Source organism: Heloderma suspectum, chromosome 2 (genome assembly GCF_057233095.1).
Source record: "Heloderma suspectum isolate Gila_16-S chromosome 2, 16-S_ref, whole genome shotgun sequence".
Classification (NCBI taxonomy): domain Eukaryota; kingdom Metazoa; phylum Chordata; class Lepidosauria; order Squamata; family Helodermatidae; genus Heloderma; species Heloderma suspectum.
The window spans coordinates 327,486,680-327,498,331 of NC_139459.1; the positions used below are offsets into that span (position 1 = coordinate 327,486,680).

The 11,652-nt window shown below is 45.6% G+C and overlaps 1 protein-coding gene across 1 annotated transcript in view; it reads right to left on the reverse strand.

Moving 5' to 3' along the window:
* Positions 1–5,275, reverse strand: part of LOC146355033 (monocarboxylate transporter 2-like) — a 43,588-nt gene extending 38,313 nt beyond the window's left edge. The window contains exons 1-2 of the mRNA XM_084840449.1: positions 5,250–5,275; positions 1,441–1,700 (exon numbers count right to left, since the gene is read on the reverse strand). Of these exons, the coding sequence (XP_084696575.1) occupies positions 1,441–1,657 (217 nt within the window). The 5' untranslated portion in view covers positions 1,658–1,700; positions 5,250–5,275. The remainder of the gene's footprint in view (positions 1–1,440; positions 1,701–5,249) is intronic.
* Between the last annotated feature and the right edge of the window lie 6,377 nt (positions 5,276–11,652).

Sequence of the window (11,652 nt, forward strand, 5' to 3'; positions counted from 1 at the left end):
GGGTTTTGGAAAAAAACAGAAATAGTGGGGGAAATTGAAAAATAATCAATACTTGTTTCTTTAGTGCTCTTTACAGTTCTAAAGTCACTTTGTTGCTTTAGGACAGACTTCCCCAACCTGGTGCCCTCAAGACAGTTTGGACTTCAGCTCCCATCGGCCTCAGGCAGCATGGCCAATAGTCTGGAGGCCTTGCTGGTCATGCCAAAACAAAAGGAATGTCACCATGAAGAACGCCGATGGCGGGCCTTCTCTGTAGTGGCACCCACCCTCTAGAAAACCCTCCCCTGTGCAGTTTGGGAGGCAGAAAATGTGGCATCTTTCAAGCGCCTCCTAAAAACACACGTTTTCACCCAGGCTTTCCCTGGGTTGTAACTGCTGTTGGATTTTACTTTGGTTTTACATGCTACTTTTAAACTTTTAAGTTTTATATTATGTTTTATCATATTGTATTTTATGGTTTTAATTGTTGTGAACTACCCAGGGAGCATCAGCTGTTGGGCAGTATAGAAATGTAATAAATAAAAAAATTAATATTATTATTTACATTTCTATACTGCCCCATAGCTGAAGTTCTCTGGGCCGTTTACAAAAATTAAAAACAATTAAAATACATTATACAAAGTGTAAAGCTATTTACTTAAAAACATAAAAACAGACAGCACATACACAGAAAACATATATCTAAAACAATTTGAAACAATCAACCATAAGACAAATCCAGGACCTGATTAAATACTCATGCTGCCAAATGCCTGAGAAAAGTCTTAACCTGGGGTCAAAAAGATAACAATGTTGGTGCCTGGCGGGCCTCATCAGGGAGATCATTCCATAATGTGGGGGTAGGGGCACCACTGAGAAGGCCCTCTCCCTTGTGGTCACCTTTCGAGCCTCCCTTGGAGGAGGCACCTAGAAGTGGGCCTTAGTTGATGACCAAACAACACGACCTATATATTTCACAGAGAGAGAGTCCTCCAGGAGTATCTTGGAAACCATCCCTCCACTTGCATTTGTATGAAATTAGTCTTCTAGTCCTATTGTCTTATATCACTACACAGCTCAGTTTTCCCCTTCTTATAGCTGCCTGTGCAATTCAAAAATGTTGTAGCAATACAAATCTGAACTATTTTGAATCCCTTCTGATTACTTAAGGATAGTTTTCAGAAATTTGAATATTTTGTTGTATAAGACAGACAGATAGATAACCTGACAAATAGTGACACAGATTAACCCTTACCATTAGTTTATTCACCCACCCACCCTAATCCTAAGCATACTGGGTTGTACCCAATGCTGGTCCAACTTAAGTCCCATTCATTTCCATGGGTAGGGGTCTGAAGTAAGCCCTGCCAATTCCAATCACCCTTTCTTTCCAGGTTAATTTGGAGATGTGCTTCTTCCATTCCTAAGACAAAACCAAGTAAATAGTTCTGTTTTACTCACCTCCGCCATATGTAGCAGCCAACATAATTGAAGACACCCATGCAATCTCACTGTAGGATGTGCCAAAGAAATCCTGGATTTCTTTGTAAAAGATTGCTATGCCTTTGGGGAAAGCGTATGAAAATCCAATGGATATGAATGCTCCAAAAACCACCGCCCATCCCCATCCTCCATCGGGAGGGGTATAGGCTAGGCCTGTGTCTGCTGGAGGTGGCATGTCAAGGCTAAATAATGTCCCTGTAAGCACTTTTCTGGAAACTCTGAAAAACAAAGTGCACACCCACAATCAGCTGGTATCATATTCCCACAAGTAGTTCACTCACTCTTACATACATTTCCTCCTCTCCCTTTCTTTCATCTCAGTCTCCCACCCCATTAAAATTTTTAAAACCTGGCTGCTCCTGCAATAGACACAACGAAAAATCTTTGGAAATCTTATCTTATGAAACATTTACTCCCCAATGTGTGTGCCTGGCTGATTTCTGTGGAACTTGGTTCCAAGCATTGATGGGTTGGGACTGCACCATTATTTCTTTCCATGTTACTTTTAGGATTCCTATAATCAGATCTGATCATCTCCAAGAAAATGGATGGTTTCTCTATGGATGGTTTCTCTCAGGGTAATGTTATTATTCAAATCTCATGTAAACATTTGAGATTACATTGTGGTTACAACCTTACAATGGCGATAAACCACCTACCTACCTACCTCTGAGGTGATACAAACCACTCAGCACTGTAATATATTAACTCTTATCTATAGACTGAAGCTTGCCATATGAACAAGTCCTCAAAATGCAACTTATTTTCCCAGTAAAAGAGCTTCACTAGCTATTAGTCCGTTTCTGGACACAGTTCAAAGAACTGGTCCTAAAGCCCTAAATAGTCTGAGACCAGAGTATATAAAGGATGACCTGTTCCCTTATGATCTTGTCCAACCATTAAGATATTCATTGGTGGCCAGGGTCTGGACCCTTTCACCTGGGGAAGCTACTGCAAATGGGCATCTTCTCTGTGATGGCACCTCATCTGTGGAAATCCCTCCCCTTATCTATCTTGTTTTCAGGTGCCAGATAAAAATGTTGTTATTTACCCAGGGGTTTAATTGTGTTAAGTAGTCCTGCTGTTTTAATCTGCTGAAGTATATTTTATTTATTATATTGCTATGCCACCCAGTAGCCAAATTTCTCTGAGTAAGTTTTGGACAGTTTTGTACTAGTGTTTTTGGCTTTAAAAAAAAAAGATGAAGTAATCCACCTCAAAAACTATGGTTAGTAGGATGGATATAATTTTTTAAAAGTAAATAAAATAATTAATAAATCCACACTGTACTTGCACTAATGGCAAAACCCTGGTTGATTTGTGTGTATTCAGATCACATTTTTTGTACCTTATCTAAACTATTATGCTTTAATATAGAGGCTTAAGGGAGCAATCCTATCAAGATCGACCGTCGCCTCCAACCCCAGGGGTGACTGCCTATCCAGCGCAGGGTGGAAGGAGTGGTGAGGAGCGGATCTCCTCCTCGCTCTCCCAGCCCTGCTTTCGTGGCTAGACAGCCAATTTTGGCTGTCTAGCCGCAAGACCTCGGAGCGTGGGAAGAAGCAGCCAGACAACACGTAGGATATGTCATATCAGATTTCTGACTCCCCCGCCCCGCCCCACTCCCAGGAATGCCCCATTTTCACCACTCCGCACTGCTCTTACAAGCACGGGGCACAGGGCCAATCCACGCTGCCTATGAGGCAGTGTGGGAGGGGGTGGGGGTCGGTTCTCTGGAAACTGACCTACCCTATGACCATCTAGCCACTGACTAGCAGCCATAGGATTGCACCCTAATTCTAGATTTCAGCTGGCAGCCTGGCTGACTGTGGGCATCTCTACACCAGCCTAAAATCCTACATTTAAAATGGGGCTTTCTGCTTCCTTCGTTTTTAATGCAGGATCACAACGGCTCCCTTTTTCACCCACTTCCTTTCCCCCCTCCCCTTTCCCCCTCCTTCTCCCCATATCTGAATCTTCCATTCTCTTTCATTGATCTCACTCCTCTTCTTGCAGCTTTTCCTCTTTTCACGAGGAAACTCAAGCTGAACACAAGGGGGTAATTTGATAGTTCATTATCTGTGATCTATTTAAAAACAGAAAAAGGGCATTTAGTGCAGGAAACACCCCGGAGTGTCACAGGGTTATGTAAAGAGTGTGAAGGAGCAATCTCAATCGCAGGATTAAAGCTCGGTGTGAAGAAAACCTGTTTCTGTATGAGCAGCCAGGTACAAATAAAAATCCCTTTAATTAACTTCAGAGGTGGTCATTACTTAAGACACAAAGGCCGTGTTAAACCAGTTCTGAGTCTCTAGGCAACAGAGTCTCTTTGCTTTTCAACAAAGCTGACTGGCTGAAGATGTAAATCGAGGCAGAAATCTGATACAATCAATTCAGTTTTTCCCAAGGGCTGCTTCCACTGCTCATTTTTTTCATACCCTCATCTATAAATTCAGGCAAATGTCACTAGGGAAGGACCACATATGATGCACATTTATTGCAAAATGTAGTGTCATGTTGAAGCAAACAAAAAACTGTCTTGCAATAAATGAAACAGACATATGTTTTCTAACATGGAAGTTAACATGCATCTTATGATCTTTAGATACATGTAACTAAAAGATAATACTGGAGACAGCCCAGAGATTACAAGATTTTCATAGGTCCTGCAGCTGACATCATTTAGAGAGAAGACCAATACAAAATCACACACACAGAGAAAGATAAAAACCTCCCTTCCTGATAAGGAATGCAGATTCATGTAGAAATATATTGCACCTGAAGGCTGCAATCCAATACCCACTTACCTGGGAGTAAGTCCCACTGAACTAAATGAGATTTACATCTGAGTAGATACATACAGGATTGCACTATAAGCCTACATAAAATACGCTGCACTTTAAGTCTACATTAAACACATATAGCGCGTATACAATCTGCATGATCTCTTGTCTACATTTTAGATTTCTATTACGCAATGAATACATTGCATAGATAAAATATACTACCATCCTGTGAGTTGTCTATTCTCTGAGCTACATATTGCACACCAAATTACAATTTCACACATCAGAAAACCTATCCTGACCTGGCCAAACGCATGATTTTTCCGTGTTGATTTGGAGGGAGGTAATTCTGGGAGGTAACGCTTGCAAAAGTGGTAATTCTGGGGAAGCGGGGTGGCTGCCCTTAACAAGATGCGTGCCTGCTATGTTGGACATAGGGCTTCCAATTTACTGTCAAAGGATATGTCTCTGCAGAAGCGCTAAACACCGTAAAAGTCACAGCATGTCAGCAAAGTGCAATGTATGGCTGAAGTTTCTCAAGTCTGCAGGGAGGTAATGACACGGGGGTGGGGAGAGGGGCGGTTAAGCAGGCTGTGTGCAGGAATGCAACCTCTGTACGCACCAACAGCTGGTACACAGAAGGGGGGGATCCTACGGGCGGAATCCAATGCATGTTTAGACACACACACCCCCCAAAAAAGTCCTACAATTCCCAAGCATTCCCCAGCCAGCTGTAGGACCTTGTCCTTTATAAACATGCGCAGAGCGCTAAGGGGTCCTTTTCTCTAGTTTTTCGGATATTCTAGCGGGATACCAATAGCGCGCGCGCGCGCGCACACACTGACAGGACACGCTGGCAGAAGGCGCGCGCGCACAGCCCCCAGGCTGCACACGTGGTGGCAGCGCACACGCCGTCTCCAGAACTCCCTTCCCTCTGCTTGTAGCGGCGCGCGCGACAGGAGCTGGCGGCAGCGCTCTTACCTTGCGCTCCAAGTCGCCCGGTCGGTTGTGCGCTCGGGGCGGCTCGGGCTGTGCGCCCAGGGAGCCTGGGCGGGGCCAGGGCGTTAAGCAATGGGAGGCGTGATGGTGTGCGTGTGCGTGGCCGGCGCGGGGGGGTTCCCCTCCTCTCGGCTTGGCACGTGACGCAAGAAGGCCCCTCGCCAAGAGGAAAGGGCGCGCGGCCTTTGCCTCTTTCCTGCTCCGTCAGACGGGGCTCCCAGCGCCCCGCTGGCGCGGCGGCGAGGCTTCTGTCCCCTGCATTTGCCTGGGGAAGGGTCGTCACGGGGCCTGTTGCTTTGAACGCTTATACCTCACACTGCCTGCCCTGCCTGATACTTATTTATCGCATTCATCTCCCGCCTTTTCCCCTCTAAACTCAAGGAGGTTTACGTGAGCCGCCTCCTCTCCATTTTATCCTCGCATCAACCCTGTGAGGTAGGTTAGGCTGAGAGACGCGGATTGGCGCAAAGACCCTCCGTGAGCTTCATGGCCGAGTGGGGACCGGAACCCAGAACTCCAGTCCAACGCTCTTAACAGCTACCCCAGGCTGTACCGTAGTTGGATGCTGAGGAGAAGAAGCTGTATATTCACCAGGGGTGACATGACATGGAACAATCCTGCTTCCATACCAGCCGTACTACATGCACATGATCTTTAGAGAACAGGCACACTCGCTCTTCCTCACGGGAATATGGGAAGCTGCCTTATATTGAGGCAGACCGTTGATCTACCTAGATCAGTATTGCCTGCACCAAGGGTGAGGAACCTCTCTCAGCCAGAGGACTACACGCAATTTCAGAGAAGCTCTCAGGGGCTGCATTACAGTGGTGGGCGGGGCCAAAGTCAAAAGGGGTGGGGTCAGAAATACCAGCATCTTGTAGCTTAAAGTTCTTACTGCCAGTAAGTAAGCCTTCGGAGAGCCATTTCAACCTTTTAGAATGGGGAACAATCTGGGGGGAAAAACAGGAAACCACGAAATGATGGATGGTTGAGGGAAAGATGTGTGGCCATCTGGGAAACCCCAGAGGGCCAGACTGGGACCCCAGGAGGGCTGGCTTTGGCCCCTGGGCCTCAGGTTCCCCACCCCTGGCCTACAGCGACAAGCAGTGGCTCTTCAGGGTTTCAGGCAAGTCACATGGCACAATCCTACCTGGAGATGCCAGGCACTGAACCAGGGATATACAAAAGATGTGGTCTGCTGTGGCCCTTCTCCAAGCTGCTCTGGGCAGTTATTCTTATTCCATTTTATCCACAACCCTGTGAGTTAGGCTGAGAAAAAGGGACTGGCCCAAAGTCTCCTAGTGAGTTCCATGGCGGTGTAGGGATTTGAAGACAGCTCTCTGCAGTCCAAGTTTAATACTTGTGTCGCTATAGTATATTGGTCCTCACTGTGCCGTGTAGAAAGGGCAGGGGGATGTCAGAGTCATGGTGCACCAGTAAAGTCATAAGTCATAACTGGAGGTGAGAACTGAGGAGCATAAAAGGTTGAGATGAGAGAACTGTGAACCTCTCTCAGTATATATATATTTTTCATACCTCACCATGAACTCAGTAAGTGGCCATTGAAGGCAATATACTGTTTCTCATTTGAAACAAATCCCAAAGCCATTACGAGCCGTTTACAAAAGAATACAAACAAATACATACACACAAAATAATACATAACACGCTTTCATACAAACAAATACACACATACATACACAGAAAAGAATATCACGAAGCTGGTACAAAGGTAACTCATGGATGGGGGAAAGCCAAAGTAAACAGGTACATTGTCAATAAATGTCTAAAACATGCCAGTCTTGAGGCTTGAATTACCTCAGAGGGGAGAGCATTCCAGAGGGTGGGCACCACTGCAGAGAAGGCCTGTCTCCATGTCACCATCAAACAGAAATACGTAGGTCGCAGCCCAGACAACAAGGCCTCCTTGGAAGATCGTAGTGGCTCGGGAGGTTGGTATGGGGAGGAGAGGGGATGTTCTTTGTGCTAACCTGGTCCTAAGTTGAATAGGGCTTTCCATACTAATACCAACACCTGAAACCTAGCTCAGTAGCAGAGTGGCAGTAAATGTAGATCCTTCAGCACAGGCGTGATATGTGTGCAGTAACACCCCAGGCAGCAATAGAGCCACCGTATTTTGCACTAGCTGCAGCTACCGAATCAGCCCTAAAGGTAGCCTCACACTGATCACATTGCAGTAACATTACCGGCCTTATAGCACTGTAGCAGCAATTGCTGAAATAATGTACGTGAACCTCTTTGAATAGTCTAAAGTGGTACATAAATGGTAAACAATTATGATAATTAATTAATTAGTAGGTAGTCCACTTTGATATGGTGGCTATCGGAATGTCTATTCAGAATCAAATTCCATGGAATTCAATCACACTGACTCCCAGAAATACAGCCTAAAGTACTTATCTAGGGCTTACGATATGTTCCTGCGACAGCCAGTTTTGTACCTCGTAACTCAATTTCTAAGCTTCTTGGTACAGCATTCTTTAAAGGAAAGGAGAACATAACATTAGAATGCTTTTTGAAGACTGCAGTTGTGTGTATTCACTTGGAAATTCTTCACATTGGACAACATGGGACTTCCTTCTGAATAAATATGCACAGGTTCAGACTGTACGTTTGTTGACTATCTGGATGTGTCAGGAGGAGGAGCTTATTTGAACACATCAGCAGCATACTGAATCTCTGCAGCCCAATCCTAAATTAACTTGAAAATAAGCTCAATTTATTTCCACGGGTTTTACTTCCAAATAAGTATGCTTTGGATTGTAGTCCTATTCAAAGGTTAACCTGATACAAAGGAGCACAGAGTCCTATAGCTTTGATATCAAAGAGAAAATATCAGGTGCAGCTTTTCTTATCCATAGATGTCATGTAGAGTGAATAGTTTTTTCCTAATGCAAATTGCAGGAGTGGACAGGCTGATCTGGATCGGAACTGCAGAAAGGGGGCAGATGATTAAATCCCCCAAACCACCATGCCAGGGTCATGCTCCAGATCTCCCCACACCCCACCTGCAGTTTGTGTTAGGAAGTAAAACCATTCAGTAATGTTTTACAAGGGGTCAAGGAGAGATCAAAGTAGAACGTTATGAAATATCAACCTACAGCTCCAATTCCTCCTCTTACATCACAATCCTATGTGGGTCTTCTCAGAAGTAAGTCCAATCTTATACTCACTTAGACAGAAGAAAACCCAACTGAACTCAATGGGATCTGATTCTGATTTTGAGTATATATGTTTAAGATTGCACTGTTAGTAGAGAAAAATCAAACCTTTTGCGAAGAACAGGGATGTACGAAACGACTTACCTGTTTCATTTCGTACATCCGCGGTGGGGGGGGAGGCGCTCCATCCCTCCCCCCAAAATCCTCGACGGCCGGCTCCACTCCACGGCGACTCCACAGAGCCACCAGCCGGGGCAGCCCGCAGCAACGTCCAGCCACTGCTGGGCTGTGCAGGGACACAAATGGCAGCCGCCGTAGCCATTTGCATTCCTTTTTTTTTGCCGTGATAGGCTACATAAATATTTACATAGCCTATCACAGCTAAAATGGTGAAGCAAATAGTGGCCGCAGATGTGGCCGCCATTCGCAGAGCAGTGCGAACGGCTGCAGGTGAGTGCTCCGTTTTCGGCGCCTTTCGTGGGGGGGTGGGGGGCTTCGTTCTGCCACAGGTTTTGAGGGGCCGAATGCACTGGCATTCAGCCTCACCGAGATCCGTGGCGGAATCCTCCGCCATCCCTAGCTAATAATAATAAGTTTCATGGCATTTTGCTTGGGAAAGTTTCAGTCTATTTTCTGTTAGGCACTAATGTATTTTTAGTAACAGTTGTTGTTCAGTCTAGCCATGGGAGGAAGGAGCGGGGGAGAAGGCTGCTGTGCAAAACATTGGATGTGTCATACAGGCATTCCACCCACCCCGCCCCGGAATGCCCCCAGACACACCCTTTTTCAGCCACTCTGCACTCCTCTTGCGAGTGTGGAGGATGGGGTTGTTCTGCGCTGCCTCTGAGGCAGTGCAGAAGTGGGGGGAGGTCGGTTCTCCAGAAACCAACCTTGGAGCGCAGGCTCCGAGGTGAGTTCCCGGAAAATGAGACATCCTATGGCCGTCTAGCTGCTGTCTAGCAGCCATAGGATTGCTCCCTTAGAAAAGTCTTAAGAGTTGTTTTTCTTTTAATTCAAAGATGTTAAGTATACTGCCCTGCATAGTAATGATTCAATTTGATGACGTTTTTTCCTGTATGCATAACCTTTAAGTAGACATAACAACTGAGGTCTAATTATATATCCAGTCAGGGCCAGACATATCGGAACAAGGATAACTGTTTTGGCAGTTGGCCTCTGTACACCACCACATTGAAGTTGAAAGGAAACACACCCAGATGGGAGCGAAGTCAGGACTTTCAGCTGTAATTCAAGAGGTGTGACAAAAGTGGGGCACTAACCATTCAGGAAGGACAGCCAGTGGCATACGCACACACCCATCGTTGGTGGCTCATAAGTAATGGAACGAATGGCTGACAAGCAGCTGCATGGCCAGGTGTGGCCTGTTTCTTGGGTACCCCATGACCAATCAAGTGGATAAAAGGCCAGGAGGTGGTTCTGAGTGTTACATTTGTTACAGGTGGTTCTGAGTGTTACATTTGCATTTGGTAGCTGTTCACTGGAACTCCCAACATGAGGTCCAAAGAGGTGTCCATGTGAGTGAAGGAAGCCATCATTAGGCTGAGGAAACAACATAAACCCATCAGAGAGATAGCAGAAACAGTGGGAGTGGCCAGCACAACAGTTTGGAACATCCTGAAAGAGAAGGAATTAACTGGCAAACTCAGCAACAGCAAAAGGCCTGCAAGACCACGGAAGACAACTAAAGTGGATGACCGCAGAATTCTGCTCATGGTGAAGAGGAACCCTTTTACAACATCTAGCCAGGTCAAGAACACTCTTGCGGAGGTAGGCACGTCATTGTCAACATCTACAGTCAAGAGACAGCTATATGAATGTAAATACAGAGGCTTCACAAGGTGCAAACCACTGGTAACGCTCACGAACAGACAGGCCAGATTAGCCTTTGCCAGCAAACACCTAATAAAGCCTGCCTAGTTCTGGAATAAGATTCTTTGGACTGATGAAACCAAGATGAACTTGTACCAGAATGATGGGAAGAGAAAAGTATGGAGAAGGAAAGGAACAGCTCATAATCCAAAGCATGCCACATCTTCTGTCAAACATGGAACTGGGTCACTGGTGTTTATGGATGACCTGACTGCTGATAAAAGCAGCAGGATGAATTCTGAAGTGTACAGGACTATACTTTCTGCTCAGATTCAGCCAAATGCTGCCAAACTGATAGGACACCGCTTCATATTGCAGATGGATAATGACCCAAAACATACACCAAAAGCTACCCAAGAGTTTCTCAAGACAAAGAAGTGGGATGTTCTGCAATGGCCAGGTCAGTCACCTGATCTCAACCCAATAGAGCATGCTTTTCACTTACTGAAGACAAGACTGAAGGCAGAAAGACCCACAAACAAGCAGCAGCTGAAGGCAGCTGCAGTAAAAGCCTGGCAAAGCATCTCAAGGGAGGAAACTCAGCATTTGGTCTATGCTATGCTGGGCCACCCAAGACGGACAAGTCATGGCGGAGAGTTCTGACAAAATGTGGTCCACTGGAGAAGGAAATGGCAACCCACTCCAGTATTCTTGCCAAGAAAACCCCATGGAACATATCACAAGGCTAAAAGAGATGATGCTGGAAGATGAACCCCTCAGGTCGGAAGGTGTCCAATATACTACTGGAGAAGAGCAGGGGGTATTTCCAAGTAGTGCCAGAAAGAGTGAAGCGGCCGGGCCAAAGCCAAAAGGACACTCAGCTGTGGATGTGTCTGGTGGTGAAAAGAAAATCCGATGCTGTAAAGAACAATACTGTTTAGGAACCTGGAATGTCAGATCAATGAATCAAGGTAAGCTGGAGGAGGTCAAACATGAGATGGCAAGACTGAACATCGACATTTTGGGAATCAGCGAACTAAAATGGACAGGCATGGGTGAATTTAATTCAGGTGACCATCATATCTACTACTGTGGGCAAGAATCCCTTAGAAGAAATGGAGTAGCACTCATAGTCAACAAAAGGGTGGGAAAAGCAGTACTGGGGTACAATCTCAAAAACGATAGAATGATCTCAGTACAAATCCAAGGCAAACCATTCAACATCACAGTAATTCAAATCTATGCCCCAACCACTGAGGCCGAAGAAGCTGAGGTTGATCGGTTCTATGAAGACCTACAACACCTTCTAGAACTAACAACAAAAAAAGATGTCCTCTTCATCGTAGGGGATTGGAATGCTAAAGTAGGAAGTC